Genomic DNA, 18,289 nt, shown 5'->3' with positions numbered 1-18,289 from the left:
AGCAAGTAGTGCTATTTGAAGGTAGACTTAGATTAGTTAAAAATGTATATTGAAAGCTCTAGGGCAACTACTAAAAAATATACAGAAGAAGTATAATTGATATACTGAGATGAGATAAAATGGAATTATATAAAATGTTAAATTAAAGCCAGAGAAGGTAGAACAAGGCATAAAAATTAATTTAAAAATACAACAGACAAAAGTTATAATTAATTGTAAAAATATGAGATCCTATTATATGTTGTCTATAAGAAATCCACTTTAAATGGAGAGACTTTGAGGGCTCAAAGTAAAGGGATGGAGAAAGATATACCATGATAACATCAGAGTGAAGCAGAAGTAGCAGTGTTAACTTCAGATAAAGCAGACTTCAGAAAAAAGGAACATTATCAGGGATAAAGAAGAACATTACATAATAATAAAGGAGTCATATTTCTAAGAAGACATCCTATCCTAAACAATCCTAAACATACATAATCCTAATACTCCTAAGAGAAATAGACAAATCTATCATAGCTGGACTTTAAGACCCCTCTTTCAGTAATTGATAGCTCAAGCAAATATCAGCAAGGTTGTGTTGACTTGAATACACATTCTCGAGTTCACATGGAACATTCACCAAGAAAGGACAGACACATCCTGGCCCTTAAAACATGCCTTAACAAGTTTAAGTGAATAGACATCATACAGAGTTGTTCTTGGACTACAATGGAACTAAACTAAAAATCAATAACAGAAAGGTAGCTCACCCAAATAGTTGGAAATTAAACAACAAACTTCTAAATAACATGATTTAAGAAATTCTCAAGAGAAATTCTAAAAATTTCTTTAAACCAAATGAAAATGCAACTCATCAAAATTTGTGGAATGTTGCAAAAGCAGAGCTTAGAAGAAAATTTATAATATTAGATGCATAGTTTAGAAAAGAATGATCTAAAATCAGTAATCTCAGCTTCTATATTAGGACATAGAGAAAGAACAGCAATTTAAGTCTAAGGCAAGCAGAACAACAGAAATAAAAATTAGAGCAGATATCAATGAAATTGAAAATGGAAAACATTAGAGAAAAGTTAAAAATCTTAAAAGTTGGTACTTTGAAAAGATCACTCAAATTGATAAACCTTTAGTCACACTGACCAAGAATTAAAGAGAGGAGACTACTGTCAGAACTGAGAGGGTGTTCCCATTATGGGGCAAGTGGAAACGAATCTGACTAGTATCCATGATGATGTGGGTTTGATCCCTGCCCTTGCTCAATGGGCCAGGGATCTGGCATTGCTGTGAGCTGTGTGTAGGTCGAAGATGTGGCTCAGATCCCATGTTGCTGTGGCTGTGGTATAGGCTGGCAGGTGTAGCTCTGATTTGACTCTTAGCCAGGGAACTTCCATATGCCGCATGTGCGGCCCTAAAAAACAAAAACAAAAAAAAACAAAACAAAACTGAGAGGTCATTACTGTTCCTATGATTGTTAAAAGGAATAATAAGGAAATCCCATGAACAACTCTATGTCCACAGCTCGGTAACATAGATGAAATGGATCAATTTCTTGAAAGAAATTGTCTGAAAAGGCCTATGCCTATTAATGACATTATTTTAATTTTATTCATTTTATAAAATATTTTAATTGTAGAGTGTTATAATAAATTTGCTTATGTAATAATTTAATGATACTTTAATAAGTTACTAAAGTAAAATAATTAAAGCCTTCCAAAAAGGAAAGCATTACCTCTAGGTGGTTTTACTGATGAATTCCACCAAATATTTAAAGAAGAAAATAATACCAATCCTCCACAGTCTTTTCCAGAAAATAGAAGAGAGAGCTCTCACTCTGTGAGACCATCATTAACCTAACCAAAATTAGACAAAGACATTACAAGAAAGAGAAGCTACAGATAACTATCACACATGAACAAAATCCTCAACAACGTAGTAGCAAAATGAGCCCAATGTGTAAAAAGAATGATATAGCACAGCCAACTGGGATTTACTATAGTTATACAAGGTTAGTTCAATGTAGTGTAATCCACCATATCAATAAGGTAAAAAAGAAAAAATCATATGTCAGTATCAATTGATACAATTAAGGCATTTGCCACATTCCAACACCTATTTGTAATAAAACCTCTCAGAAAGCTAGGAATAAAGAGGAATTTCCTCAACTTGATAAAACATATCAGAGTTCCCATCGTGGCACAGTGGAAACAAATCTGAATAGGAACCATGAGGTTGCAGGTTCCATCCCTGGCCTCGCTCAGTGGGTTAAGGATCTGGCATTGCTGTGGCTGTGGTGTAGGCCGGCATATATAGCTCCAATTAGACCCCTAGCCTGAGAACCTCCATATGCCATGGGTGTGGCCCTAAAAAGACAAAATACAGAAAATAAAAATGTATGTATAAACAATTTTATCTAATATACTTATGCTGAGAAGCTGGATGCTTTCCCCCTAAGATCCCTCTAGGAACAGGAAAAGGCATTCTTTCTTTTCTTGCTCGCTCTCTCTTTTTTTTTTTTTTCTTTTTAGGGCCGCACCTGCAGCATTTGGAGATTCCCAGGCTAGGGGTCAAATCAGAGCTGCAGCTGCCAGCCCTCGGCACAGCCACAGCATCTCTGGATCCGAGCCATGTCCTCGACCTATATATGCCACAGCTCACAGCTCACTAGTATCCTCATGGATACTAGTTGGATTTGTTTCCACTGCACCACACTGGAAACTCCAAGGCATTCTTTCTCACCACTCCTACTGAGCATTGTACTGGAAGTCCTAGCTGGTGCAATAAAACAAGAAAAGGAAATAAAATGTATAGTGATTGGGAAGAGTAAGCAGGCTTATAATGGCTCCTAGTCCCCAGAACCTGTGAATATTACTGTTTGGGTGAGTTGGGGCAGAACTTTGCAGATGTGTCTAAATTAAGGATTTTGAAATGAAGTGATTATTCTGGCTTATCCAAGTGGGCTCAAGATGCCATCACACATGTTCTTATAGAAGAGAGGCAGAAGAATATTAAGCTTACACACAGAAGGGAAGACAGTGTGAAAATGGGGACAGAGATGGCAGTGATGCAGCAAAGGAATGCTGGCAGCCATAAGAAGTTAAAGAGACAAGGAATATGTTCTCCCTAGCACTTCCACAGGGAGTGCAGCCATGCTGACACCTTGATTTTGGACTTCTGGCCTCCAGAATGGTGAGAGAATATAAAGTTCTGTTGCTGTAAGCTACCAGGTTTGTTGTAATCTGTTACAACAACCACAGAATAATACAGGAAGAAAGATATAAAACTGTCTTTCTCTGCAGATGACATGATTGTCTATGGAGAAGAGCTCTTTAAAACAACAAACTCCTGAAACTGCTGATTGAGTTTGCCAAGGTTGCATGATACAAGATTAATACATGAAAGTCTTCTTTCCTGTTTACCAGCAATGAACAGTTGGAATTTGAAATTTAAGAAAAGTACCATTTATAATAGTAATCCATAATTGAAATCCTTAAGTATAATCCAACAAAAGTATGCACATGATCTATATGCACACCTGTTAGGTTGGCCAGAATTCAAGAATTGACACCACCAATTGCTAGCGAGGATGTAGAGAAACAGGAACTCTCATTCATTGCTGTTGGGAATGCAAAATGATATAGCTACTTTGGAAGGTAATTAAGCAGCTTCTTTCAAAACTAAATGTGGTCTTACTGTACAGTCAAGCTGTTGCCCCCATAGTTATTTACCCAACTGATTTGAAAATTTATGTCCACACGAAAATCTGCATGTGAATGTTTATAGCAACTTCATTCATAATTGCCAAAAACGAAAGTAATGAAGATATCCTTTAATAGATCAGTGGATAAACACATGGTGGTACATTCATACAATGGAACATTATTTATCTATAAAAAGAAATGAACCATAAAAAGACAAGAGAGTACCTTAAGGGCATATTGTTAAGTGAAAGAAGCCAGTCCAAAAGGCTGCATAATTCCCATTACTTGACATTCTGGAAAGACAAAACTATTGAGTTAGTAAAAAGATCAGTGGTTGCTGGAGTGAGGGGGATATGAAACTGTGAAGCACAGGGGATTTTTCGAGTGGTGAAAGTATTCATTCCGTATGAGCAAAGAGTGAACCTTAGTGTGTGCAAATGAAGAGAATCATTTAGGGAGGTCAGGGGATTCCAGGGTGGAATGCGCACTGGGGCCAAAGAATCTCACTGTATTACAAATGTACAAAACAGCCTCACTGAAGAAGGTTTGGAGAAAAGGTGCTGACCTCCATAACTTTATAATTGAGTGGTAATAATGTGGTTTTCCTTAATGATATGATTAGCAATTCTGATAGCACAATACATGGATACTGGATGTTAACAGAATTAATGATGAATGGTAGGTACCAGATTTCTCACTGTTAGGGTGGGAGTTTACACATAGGGAAGGGGGGCTAGAAAGATCCTTGTAATGGGTCAGAGTTGGAGCCATCATTGTAACTCATCTTTAGACATTACTGTAACTCATATTTAACTACATACATAATATAGATGTATGTAGTTAAGTATGGAATTATTAATAGATGTGTATGTAAAGGGTTAGAATATACTCACGCATATTTTTCCTTGCTCAGTCAGCGGAGAGGATCTATAAGCAAGACCCCTGCTATGGCAGTGAGTACACCTAGGACAAAGATCTTGCTTTCTAATAAAAGGAACCAGGGCCCTTTGGAGAAATGGCTTACTTAAGGACTGGGGCAGAAAACATACAAGACAGGCCTGCAACATCTGGTAGTACCAGAAAGTAAATGCTTTAAAAAGACCAAAAAAAATCCATGTGATGGGGTTGTGTCAGAGGAACACAGGAAGCCACCGAAGGAGCTCCCAGTGGTCAAACCTACAGCCATTTGAGCAACAAAGTAAATTAAGAAATATTGGATTATAAACCAAATAAATATCTTTGAGTCTGTACTGATAAAAATAAGTGATTATAAATAAGTAAATGGAGAAGAGACAAATCTCCCATATAAAAACCCAAATAATGTTGTAGCTACTCCTCCCTATAGGGGGTAGATTGCAAGTCCCTGTTCCTTAAGTGTTGGATGCACATGAGGCCTTCTTTCCAAAGAGAACAGTGACTTTACAGTGGAGAAACCTCCACCAGTGTTCAAAGTCAATTTCAATAATGGGAAGTGATATTAATATGTACTCTTGATATGATGTGGTGAAATGACACTTTATGGTTTTCTTCCCCCAAAGCATGTAACCTCAGTGCAGTCATGAGAAAAAAGTCAGACGATACCAGCTGAGGGAAATTTTACAAAAGGTCGGACCAGTACTCCTTGAAGCTGTCGAGGTCATCAAAATAAAATCCATGAAACTGTCACAGCCAAGAGGAGTCTATCAAGACATGACAAATTCATTATAGCATCCTGAATAAAACTAGATTCTGAGTAAAACTAAGGAAATCTAAATAAAGTATAGATTTTGGTTATAGTAATACATGAATATTGGTTTGCTTTTGTAACAAATTGTACCCTACTGCTATAAGTTGCCTGAGAGTATATATAGTATATGGAATCTCTCTATAATGTCCCCACAGTGTTTCTGTAGATCTAAATCTCTTCTACATTTAAAATAAATACATAAAATGACATTTTCTTCTGAGCCACCTGCCCAGTTTTGTTATTGGGACTAGAACAAAACCCCAAACTGTCTTCCCTTCCCCATTAGTCATTTAAAAGGAGAAGACATTTTAGTTTGCTTTATCTTGGTAACCGTGCCCACCCACGCATCCATCCATCCATCCACCCAGAATTTATCCATTGAACTGCTCAAGTGTGTCATGCCCTGGGGGTACAGAAGTCACAAGAAAGGTATAGATCCTGTCCTCAAATATGTTTACAATGCAGTCAAGAAATAGGACAGACAAACATAATGTTAGGCCACTGTACCTGTCTCCCGGGCCATTGTTGCTCCCATGGTAGGTGTTCTGCTCTGTTCCTCCCAAAGGTATTAGTAAAAGAGGCTCCTGCCTTTCCAAGGGAATTTGGCTCTTTAGGTTAACTTATTTATTTATTTTTGTGTGTTTTTAGGGCCTCACCTGTGGCACATGGACGTTCCCAGGCTAGGGGTCGAATCGGTTGGCCTACACCACAGCCACAGCAATACAGGATCTGAGCTGTTCTGTGAACTACACCACAGCTCACAAGTGCAGATACTTTAACCCACTGAGCGAGGCCAGGGGTTGAACCCACATCCTCACGGATACTAGTCCAGTTCTTAACCCACTGAGCCACAACAGGAACTCCCTCTTTTGGTTAACTTTCAATGGTATGACTTTTAAGTGACCGCACCTTTTTTTAAGCCTCCAAATATAACTTTGGTCTTCCGTCTTAATGATCTTCTCTTCTGCAATGCTTAGAAGAATATAGGTGATACACAGTGTTATACCTAAAAGCCTTCTAGTGAATCAGAAGACAGTGTCACCTATGAGGAAAACATCTTGGTGTCAGTGTGAATTCTTTAGGGATGCTCCTCTTACATCTATTTATGTCATTACTTCTCTTTGCTTGTTATTTCTATGGTTGTAAGGCCGGGCATTGGTTCTATAGTCTCATTCATTCATTCATTTATCCATCAATTTAGCACATACCTACCTAGGGGCCTTTGCACTTCCTATTTCCATGATGGTGATGCTCATTTCACAGATTCCCTTCATCTGTTTCTGCATTTCACTCATCAGAGATCCCTTTATGATGACTCTGTTTAAATATCGCCACATCTTCTCAGATCTGTCACTCTCTTTCTCATTACTTTGCATTATTTTTCTTCATAGCACTTACCTCCAGCTGGCCCTTGTTATATATTTATTTGTTTATTTTCATTCTATTCTAGAAAATGTACTCACAAGGGCAGGAACTTTGTTTTGTGTCATGGTCTATTCCCAGCATGTAGAACAGAATCCAGCACATAGTAAGCCCTGAATGAATATAGAGTGAGTGAATGAATGAATGCAGGCATGACGGACACATCTCCATTTGTCCCAGTGGGGCCTACAGGCTCAAAGGAAAGAAGCTTACGAGGACCTGAGTGGGTAGACCAGAATTCCTATGGTTCTTACACAGACTACAGCCCTACCTAGGTCCTCACTCCATTTCTTTTTGTACACAACAGTTTACCAAGACCGTTTACATAGATTATCTGTTTTGATTCCTTGTAAAAAATTATGAAGCAAGTGAGAATTTCCAGACATATTTTATAAATAAGAAAGGTTAGGCGATGGAATTTGCAAGGTAAATATCAACCAGAGCTAGAAACCAGATCTCCTGACTTCTGGCTCATCAAGTGATTACTCAGGATTATTTTTCATCTCCACCTGCTCCTAGAATGTATGCTTTTGAGAGAAAAGCCTTGAATGGTCTGTGTTTCTATTTTCCACTGTGCTTTTCACATAGTATGCTTACTAAAGGTGTGTCAATTTGAACCTTTTGATCCACAGAGTAGTCATGGAAGTGTCTTTTGCAGTTGATATGAGAAGGGAAAGTTTTGGCCACTTCTTTTCTCTGCTTCTTTTGACCATTTCTTTGACGGACCTTGGGAGAGCCTCAGAAATTAGCCGTATACATGGTTCTACAGATTTTGTGGGGTCGGGCTATGAATTGCATAGGAATCACCTGGGATCCTTATTTCTATTCAAATTATGACTCAGTGAGTCTGATGTAGGGCCTGAGAGTCTGCATTTTCAATAAGCTCCCTGGTAGCGCCTGTGCTACTCATCTGTGGTTGATGTAGAGTGTTTCGAAGTTAGGCCACCACATAAAGGATGTCTGACTATGTGATCCTCAGTAAGTTTCTGGAGACACTGGCACATGGGTTAAGCTTTACTGCTTTAGTTAGAATTCTACCTCCCCTGCTTATTAATTGTGTGACCTCAAGCCAGTTACTTAACTTTTCTGTGCCTCAATTTCCTCTTTAAAAATGGGGAGCATATTAACATTTAACTTAGTTATCGTGAGGATCAATTGAGTCAATACCTGTGAAGCACCTAGGGTAATGCTTAGTACACAGTGCTCAGTGAATCTTAACTATTATCATCTCTCTTTGTGCTATTTTGTTAAACTACATCAATAGGTTTAGATGAATTTGAGAGAAATGAAGTTGTTTAAATATTTGCAAATTGAGCACAGGGAATTACATATAGTCGCTTATGATGGAACATGATGGAGGATAATGTAAGAAAAAGATGACTGGGTCTCTTTGCTGTACAGTAGAAAATTGACAAAACGCTGTAAACCAACTATAATGGAAAAAATGAAAATCATTAAAAAAAATTCAAAAATTGCAAATTGAAACTGCACAGTGCCTTTGCTGAAAATCCCAGTCTGGTTGGAAGACAGCTTTCGTTAATGAACAATCCAGTAGAAACCAGTCTCTCCCTGTGTTGTCACAGCTGTAGCGTGTCCTTTCTAGCACACATGAGAAGATGAGGGGAAAATGAGCAGGTCCTCCTCCTTCAGTTTTGTAGTAAAGTGTCATGATAGATGATATTAAACTCAGGGCATATAAATTGTTTCTCTTTATCTCAGTTATGTATTAAATAAACCAACTTGATTTTAATTGGTGTTATGGAAATATGAAGGCGAGATGCCCAGGGGTCATTAGGAATCCATTTGGTACCTAATTTAATTCATCTTATGGTAAGGGGGAAAAAGTACAGACAGAATGACTTTAAAGAGATTTGGTTTTACTTTTTCAAATAATTAATGAAAAATAAAGTTGTGTTTCTCAGGAAAAAAGAAAAATTTATACAACTTGTTTCTTCCACCGATTCAAAAGTGTAAAAAATTAAGTTTTTTTAATTAACAGGGGTTTTTCTTCCTTTTGTTTTAGGATCAGATTTTATTAAGACCTCTACTGGGAAAGAAACAGTAAATGCCACCTTCCCTGTAGCAATAGTAATGCTACGAGCCATTAGAGATTTCTTCTGGAAAACTGGAAACAAGGTATATTATTGCCAACACATCTTTCTTCAGAGTAAAGATAATGTTATTTATAGTACTAGTTATAGCCATGATAACTGTCTTTATATGCAGATGGTGTGCATGAGTTACCTTTGTTAAAATAAAGGTTTAATTTACCTTTGATTACACAAGAACACATTCATGAAGAAAAATGTGTGATTCACAGAAAGTGAGTGTGAGTGTGGGAGTGAGTACATGTGATCAAGATGTAAACTCACTTTATGTCCTTTTATTAACCGAAGACAATTTTATCACTGACAAGAGATTCCTAAATGGGTTCTTTAACGAACTAATTCTGCTGCAACATAGAGGCTTTCTGGTAAGGTGTTGGCCAGCGAAAACAGGTTAATGCAAAAATTAAACTTCCTTGAGGAATGGAAAGAATTGCAGAGTAACATTTATTGAATGATAAGCTGTGGTGGTGATATGAAAAGTATGCAATATAATGGGAAATAATCTTTTCCTGTCATTATTGAAGGACACACATAAATTGGTTTTTCTGTTGGGAAACCCCCGGTCCAGAAAAACTTATTACTTTTAATAATATGAGGTGAAGAGAAAATTCTCGAGGAGATGAACTTATTAAACAAAATAATGAAATGCTGTGAAACAGCAGGGAAAAGGTAGCTAGACGTTATATAGCTCTTGAATTAAATATCCATTTTTGCGTTTTATGGCAGTTGGATGTGCTCTTTGGAAGACTGTTAAGCTGAGGAGGGTATATGCTCGCTTTTGTCAGCTTTTCGAAAAATAATACATATTTTTTGAAACATATGAATTTAAAAGGAAAAAATGCGTATGAGGTGTTTTTTAAAATGAGTTTGGATTTTCCTTTTCACTTCAAGTTGCTTGTTTAGCCGCAAATTATCTCAAAGGATTTTTTTTTTTACATCATTGGAGAGAAAGGTAATTTTTTTTTTTTAATGAGACTTTCCCTTCTTGAAAGGCATCTTTTAAAACTAATCTCTTGATTTCTGCTGAATAGAAACCCCCAAAAGAACTTTAATCCTTTGCCAATTGGATGTGATAACTTTATACGTGACTGTGTTTCAGTTTATTTTGGAATCGGAGACCTTTTTTAAGAATAAACTTGGTTGTGAGAGGAAATGAACTCCTTCCAGAATTTTTACCTTCAGGATACCTTCATATCTTAAAAGAATACAAATAGAATAAATATCTACTGTGACCTACATATGAAAGTTGATCCAATTTGAGTAACCTCTACTTGGTAGCCTTTCTGCAGTGATCCAAATTTTAAAAAGAAAGAAAGAAAGGAAAGCTATAAAAATGAGAACTCTAGATTTGGGACCCCCCAAATGAGATCACCACCACTCACTGGACCAGTGGTTGTTATTTGCAGCCAAAGACCATCCTAATAGATGTGAAGCATTTTGTACTTTTATAGGTGCCTGGGCCCTCAGCCCTGGCAGTCCTGGATCTGGGTCAGTCCTCAGGCATCTGTACATTTGTTTCATAACCTCCCTGGTTGGGGTTAAAACTTTCCATTGAGGCCTCAGTTCTGTTTTGTTTTCAACAAACATTCATTGAGGTGTTAACCTGTGTGCCATGTTAACCTGTGTTAAGTGCTAGGGATGCAGAAGTGAACAAGTCCCTTCCCCAGAGCACTTACACAGCAGGCAAAGCATTTCAGTAAATGTTTTAAATGTTCACTGTTCTAGACCAGAGTAGAGAGGGACATTTGGCTCTCTCTCACTCTCTCTCTCTTTCTCTATTTTTTTTTTTTTTTGGCTTTTTAGGGCTGTACCCACAGCACATGGAGGTTCCCAGGATAGGGGTCCAATTGGAGCTGTAGCCACCGGCCTATGCCACAGCTACAGCAACACGGGATCCAAACTGTCTGCGACCTACACCACAGCTCATGGCAATGCTGCATCCTTAACCTACTGAGCACGGCCAGGGATTGAACCGGAGTCCTCATGGATACTAGTTGTGTTTGTTAACTGCTGAGCCATGACAGGAACTTCCCATTTTTCTCTCTTTTATTACTTCCTTTTTAATTGTATTGCCCCTTTCCTCAGCTAATAAAGTTCATCTGGGTTTTATTGAGAAGTGGACAGGTAGGCTTTAACTTATATTCATCTCAATCACATCTGATTTCACACAGAGAGGACCTGTGTGTACCTGCAAATCAGGGGCATTTTTTTCAGGTTGTTGACAAGCTGCCCAGGCAGCCCCTAGACTATAAAGCTTCTATATCGTTGATTTAAGGGGTGTTTTAAAATGTGATGAGCTGCCTTCCAGACCATGATTAGTGTCATTCCTGAGAAGCAGAGGTTTGATACCTCATAACTGATTTCATTGCAGATTTATGTTCTCCATATTCTCTTCCTTAAAAAAAAAAAGATAAACTAATGCTCAAACCTCTCTTTTGAAACATTGCCAGGCTTGCTGACACAACTGAATTATGTAGAAAAATCTATGTGCAGCACTGCCTAATTGACAGAAATGTTCCTGTGATTAACATGTATGCTAACATCAGCTAACTGATTTTTTTTTTTGCCTCATCTCAAAAAATAACCTCACTCCACTTACCTCTCCCTCTTCCCCCATCTCCCCTCACCCTTACAGGGTCACTTTGGCCTCCAGAGTAATAGGCAGTTAGGGTCAGAATCTCTGCAGGATTGTTATTTAACTGTGTGACATGTAACTGAGCTTGGAAAACCAGTTAGAAGGCTTCTGGTGTTCCATGTGAGGATTTGTTTGTTTGTTTGTTTGTTTGTTTTTGCTTTTTCGGCCATACCTGCAGCATATGGAAGTTCCCAGGCCAGGGATTAAATCCAAGCCAGAGTACCCAACCCAATGCTGGATCCTTTAACCCACAGCACTGGACCAGGGATTGAACCCGCACCTTCTCAGCAACCCAAGCTGTTGCGGTCAGATTCTTAACCCACTACACCACATTGCCAACTCCCATGTGAGGACTGACAAGGGTCTGAGCTAAAACAGTGGAAGGTCAGAGTGGAGAGGAAAGTGTGCGTATAGGAGATGGAGGAGTCCCAGAGGGTGGGATTGATGGAACTTGACTGTTGGTCACTGGGTGTGGTGAGGAACATGGAGGATCCAGATTAACTCAGAGTTTCTAGCTTGGGTTTGTTGACCTAAAGCAAATAGATTGCCAGATATTTCTGTAGCAATGGGGGGGGGTGTTATTTGGGATCAGCGACCATGGCGAGCCACATGCAAGTCCCCACAGGCCAAGGGAGGAAGAAGGCTTTGTAGAGAGGAGAAGGAAGATGGGTGGGGATAGTAGACAGGGAATCCAGGGCTTTTCATTGGCTGAGTTCTTGCCAGGAAAAAAGAGGAGTCTTCCCTCTTCCTTTGGGCTTTGCTATCTAGGGAGTTAGAGCATCCCTTTCTGGTCCCCTGACTCTATTTAATGGAGGTTTCTGTTCACTGATTTTTTACAGGTGGTTGATGGGATCATTCATTTATTGTGTCCCTTCTCTGGCATTCTGTCAGTAGTCACCTCTGCCGATGTTGCCTGTCAGAGCAGCCAAACTCTGAGTGAGCTTTGGTACTTTGGCTTTGGGTGTTTTCTCTATCAGATAGTGAAGTTCTTGAGACAAGTATATCCAGATGAGCAGGTTTTACTATATATAGAACATACGTATCCTTTTCTCATGGACTCGAGGACATCGTTTGTAAACCTCAGATATTGGCTGAATTGTGCTGTTCTGTGGTCACCTTCAGAGACCTCTGAAGTGTGAAGGTCACCTACACTGTCTTTTTCACCTATGCATATTTAACTGTTTGACTGCTTTACTTGGTCTGCTTACAACTTAGAAAAGAAGTCCCTGCAGTTAAGTTCATTAAAATAACCATTACCTCTCCTTGCTGATTGCCGCCAGTGCGGTTAGTGTGGCCTCACTGATACTCTCTTGTTTCACATCCACTGCAGCTCAGGATGAAGGACTGAAAGGTGTACATTTCTGCTGGCCTCCTGGTAGAAATGGAAAGTGAATGGGCTTTTGTGATGTGTTTTCCTATTTATTGACACCTCTCTTGTTTATCCCAGGTTCACAGCTATTGTCCTGATGGTTGGGGTTTATGACTTTCCAATAAGTGAAATGTTAATGAGGGTTATTAACTCTCATTAGCGTCTCCTCAGAAGCACTGACATTCTTCCCATTAATCTTGGAAAAGTCATTTTATAGTGTAAATGGGTGTGAGTCAGTGCTCTAGGCTCTTTTGCTGGGGGACGTGAAATAAGCTTTAGAAAAGAGAAAATGGAGACCCTGTGTTAGTGCAGGAGTTTTTTGTTTTGTTTTTTTTAAAAGGAATCCAATAACAATAAGCATTTTTCTCTTTCCCATTTCCCCTCTTAGATAGGCTTTAAGCCAGCAGGAGGCATCCGAAGTGCAAAGGACTCCCTGGCTTGGCTCTCTCTCATAAAGGAAGAGCTAGGAGATGAGTGGCTGAAGCCAGAACTCTTTCGAATAGGTGCCAGCACCCTCCTAGCAGACATCGAGAGGCAGGTGAGGAACAATCCATTGTCCTTGAAACAAACTGACAAATATTTTTGAGAAACAAATAAAAAGTCGCTTATTCAAAGACATACAGATGCCCAACAGGCACATGAAAAGATGCTCAATATCACTAATTATTAGAGAAATGCAAATCAAACTACAGTGAGGTATCAACTCACACCACTCAGAATGGCCATCAACAAGAAGTCCACAAGTGATAAATGCTGAAGAGGATGAGGAGAAAAGGGAACCCTCCTACACTACTGATGGGAATATAAGCTTGTGCAGCCACTATGGGGAACATAAATATGGCCTTAAAAAACTAAATATGGAACTACCATATGATCCAACAATCTCACTCCTGGGCATATATCTGGAAAAAAAGAAAACTCTAGATGGAAAGATACATACACCCCACTGTTCATTGCAGCACTCTTCACAGACATGGAAGCAAACTAAATGTCCATCGACAGATGAATGGATAAAGATGTGATGCATACCCATACACAAACATACATACAATGGGATATTACTCAGCCATAAAAAATATGAAATAATGCCATTTGCAGCAACATGAATGGACCTGGAGATTATCATACTAAGTGATGTCAGAGAGAGACAAATATCATGTGATATCACTTATATGTAGAATCTAAAAAAAAAAAGGTGCATATGAACTTATTTACAAAGCAGACGTAGACTCACAGATGTTGAAAACACATTTATGGTTACCAAAAATGAAAGGCAGGGGAGGGATAAATGAGGAATTTGGAATTAACAGATATATGCTACTATATATAAAACAGATAAACAACAAGGACCTACTGTATAGTACAAGTGACTATATTCGATAGCCTGTAATAACCTATAATGGAAAAGAATCTGAAAAAGAATATATATATAAAAAACTGAATAACTTTGAGGTACACTAAAACTAATACAACACTGCAACTCAGCTATATCTCAGTTTTTATAAAAGTCATTTATTGGGCTATGAGAACTAAGAAAACATTTCATTGGCCTCATCGTACCCAGCCTCTGCCTTCTTTCAAGCAAACCTCCACCTGAAGTAGATTAGGTGGAGATTCTGCTGAAGTGCATCATAGATGGGTCTTTATTATGAAATGTTAACTAAAATTATATGTACTAGTATAATTATTAATTGATATGTATAGTATAATAATTAATGATTAACTAAATTCTGCTTTCTCACCAGATTTACCATCATGTGACTGGAAGATATGCAGCTTATCATGATCTTCCGATGTCTTAGAACAGCAATAAGTCCTTCCCAACAATGTTTAAAAATTCTTTTTCTACGTGATCCCTAAAATCATTTAATAAAAAATGGGGGACTAGGTAACTGACCTTTTCCCTTAAAATTTCCATAGAATTTAACTCAAAGAATGAAAGGGACAAACCAAATTATCTACACATGGTCCCCACTTCAGGCACATCTGAAATGGTCTTAATTACCAGAAGAGCTGCAGTGTTAATTTTGTGACAATTTTCACTTAAGAACTCTGGGTAAAATGTTCATGGTAGCTTTGACAACATTAAATTCTAAGGAAGTGGAATGTAGACTTGCCTAAGAACCATGCTGCAGCATAAGAAAACAGGGTACCCTGTATTCCCAACTTTGGGAGTCAATCACTCAGCACTGAATTCCTGCGGGGAAGATCCATTTTTAATTTTTGCAGCAGATATGCTCTTTTACTAATTGTTTTGCTAATGAAATTTCTGTCATTGTTCTATGAAACTATGAGTATATCATTGAATTTTTTTTTAATTAAAAAAATTCCTGTTTTTTTATTATTAAAAAATCCTTTAAATTGTAATAATACATATTGAAAGGTTAATCCATTAAACATACAAAGAGGTTTTATCAATGACTTTCTGAATCTCTGTAAGTAGAGTTTTTGGTTATTTATCTCAGATAAAGCACTTCAGTACGTTATTAATAAGTACAACTTCTGTCTATATTCTAAAACTTTCTGGTGGCGTGAATAGGGAAAACACAGCCCTAACATAACACTTAATATGTGCTACACTCTTTGTATTTATCAATTTACTTAAGCCTGCTTTAATCTCTGTTACAGTAAGGTTTGTACAGTAAGATTTGTAACCCCCACAACAGTAAGTACTGATGTTATCATCCTTTTATACAGATGAGGGACTGAGGCACAGAGAGCTTAAGCAACTTGCCAAAGGTCACAGAGCTCAAAATTAACAGAGTCAAGAATCAAGCCCAGGCAGGCAGTCTGAATCCTGAGTCTGTGCAGTCACTACAGGTATGTAAAACTGTCCCCCAGCACACATGGTCATGGACATGGACACAGAGCCATGGACACAGCTAGGGGGAATGGTAATCTGCTTTGTGCAAAAATGGTTCCCTTACTCTGTCTCTTTCAGCTTCCCGCCTCCACCTTTTTTTGCGTGTTAGCACCTCTGCCACATTTTAGATCTTAAGTTGTCTTAAATGGTGATTTTCTTGGAGAACATCTTTTTTCCTCCCTGAGTGAGTCTCCAGCTATTCATAAGGGGAAAACTCTGGCCTGGGAGTCAGTTACCATTTCATCTTCTTATCTGCTGAATTCCAGCCCAGCCTCTTCTTCTTTAGTGTTGTGACCTCGGTCTAGTCTGTTCACGTATCTGGACCTCAGTTTCTTCATCTGTAAGATAAATGGGTTGGGGTTGGTGATATCAAGATTTTTTCGGCCCTTAAACTACATTGCCCTAAGGATAATCATCACACATCCAAGAAAATGGTTTATGGCTATAAAGAGAAAAGACTTGCAGCAATCTAAATTAGAATTTGCCTCTTGGGAGTCAATTAGGCACGTACCTCAAAGCACCTCTCCGATTGTAAATAAAGTGATTAAAATAAGAATGGGAAAGAAATTCTGCTTTCCCCCAGCACCTTAGCAGAAGGATGTGGATGTGGTCAGTGGCTCTGAATGCTGTTTCCACCTTCATAACACGCTGCCCGTGTGCCCACCAGCCCAATGGCCAGTCACCTTTGGAGAGAAACTTTGCAGAAAAATAATTACATTCCATCACCTTTGAAGCTATTCCAATTTCACAGGGGTTTCTGTTTTCCTCCCATTAAACCCAGCTGGTCATTTCAGTTGATCAAGTGAACAGGCATCATTATCTTCAATTTTAATTTATATGAGGCATCCACTGAAATTGACCTCTGCGGACAATTATAGATTCACATAGGAAATTAAGACTGGTGAGTCCCTCAAACCTATTAGAGGTTGATGAGCATGGCCTGATCTAAAAGTAAGTAATCATATATTTGGGGGGACAGTTTATTCCAAAGACTATCAGGCTCTTCATCAGGTATGTCTGCCCCTTACCTGGCTCTTGAAATCAAATATAACACAGATGACTTTAATAGGAAGATGCTAGTAAACGTTGATTGCTATGAAAACATAAGAGGAAGAGGTCATTTTTGAGGTGACTGATTTACTACAAGCAGATTTGTAAATTTCATAACACAGGGAACAGATGCTTTATACAATCAGAAAATGAGTTACTGTGTGCTGTGTTTAAAGCTTCTAAGTTAGTGAAAGTAACCCCTTCCACCCCCCCCCTGCAAAAATTGTTGCAATGGTTCAATGAAGCATATTTAAGCCTTAAGATATTTAAAAATGGCCAATCATGTAATTTAGGGGCTTAAAGAGACTTAAGAGACTATCTAGTTCTGTTTTTTCATGAGGGGAAAAAAAACCCCACCAAAACCTCAAAGTTAGGGAAATCACTTATGCAAGGTCACATAGAAAGTCAGAGCTGAGCCCAGAACCTAGATTCACTTCATTGCCATGAAATGTTTTACAAGACGTAGCCTGGGCTTTGGAATTGAGAGCGTCTTACCTGTTTATACACTCTGCCATACCCAGTATTCTGTTGGTCATCATGTGAATTTCAGACTTTCAAAAGACTCACTTTTGCCTCTTGTCATCTAAGTGGTGGCTTCGAGAAGACCAACCATTTAAATCTAGCCCAAGTGATAGTGTGGTTAATTTAATCTGTTAAGCTTTCAGAATTTGGGGTAATCTCAAGAGTTGACTTTTTAAAGAAAGTTGAATGTTGCTTTATTTTGTTTTTAAGAAAAAAAGAGGGGGGCACTTTTTTGTAGTTTGTCTACAATTGGAGAGAAAATGACTAACATAATCACAAAACAATTTCACAATTATAGGATCTTTGCCTCATTTTGGGCTCTTTCAGTGCTAAGTGGAAATTTAGGCACCTTAGTTTGCATGAAATATAGCTTCCAAGGAGACCAGTGAAAAAAAACAGGAACTGTTGGAGAAATCTACCTGGAGGGGCATCCTCACAGTGACGCTGTGAAGTCTCTGTCCTGAGTGAGCAGAACAGTTGCCACATCCTACCCAAATCCAGAGAAACCAAATCAGTTTCTTAACAGAAGTCAACTTACACTTCCAGTACAGAGGGAAACCAGTGTTCCTTTTTCTTCCATCAACTTGATCCTTTTTTAACACGGCATAAGCAGGGCCAAGGTGCAGAGGTAGAAGAAGAAGGACTTTGAAGAGATCCTGCTTTTAAAGGAAATGAAACATTCTGCCCATTTGGGCACTAGGAGAAAGGTATGAGGTGAAATCAATTTCTATATTCGTTTTCCCGATCGTGCTCAAGAGTCTTGCTTCCCAAAGGAAACTAGATATTTTATAACCACCACCAAATGATCCTTTCCAGAAATGACCATAGGTAACAGCTGGCTGATATATAAAATATGTAGTAAAAATAATTATTTTTAATTAACTAAACCTTGCTCAGGA

The 18,289-nt window shown here is 38.4% G+C and overlaps 1 protein-coding gene across 2 annotated transcripts in view; it reads left to right on the top strand.

Moving 5' to 3' along the window:
* The window catches only part of DERA (deoxyribose-phosphate aldolase), a 116,003-nt gene extending 100,537 nt beyond the window's left edge, over window positions 1–15,466 (top strand). For both annotated transcript variants that reach the window (XM_047787475.1, XM_047787474.1), the window contains exons 7-9: window positions 8,867–8,979; window positions 13,344–13,493; window positions 14,701–15,466. In XM_047787475.1, coding sequence (XP_047643431.1) covers window positions 8,867–8,979; window positions 13,344–13,493; window positions 14,701–14,757 — 320 coding nt within the window. In that variant the 3' untranslated portion in view covers window positions 14,758–15,466. The remainder of the gene's footprint in view (window positions 1–8,866; window positions 8,980–13,343; window positions 13,494–14,700) is intronic.
* The last annotated feature ends 2,823 nt before the right edge of the window (window positions 15,467–18,289 follow it).

The sequence above is a fragment of the Phacochoerus africanus genome, chromosome 7 (genome assembly GCF_016906955.1).
Source record: "Phacochoerus africanus isolate WHEZ1 chromosome 7, ROS_Pafr_v1, whole genome shotgun sequence".
In the NCBI taxonomy this organism is placed as follows: domain Eukaryota; kingdom Metazoa; phylum Chordata; class Mammalia; order Artiodactyla; family Suidae; genus Phacochoerus; species Phacochoerus africanus.
Note: the sequence above shows the minus strand (reverse complement) of the source record. Positions and strands in the feature narration are given on the sequence as shown.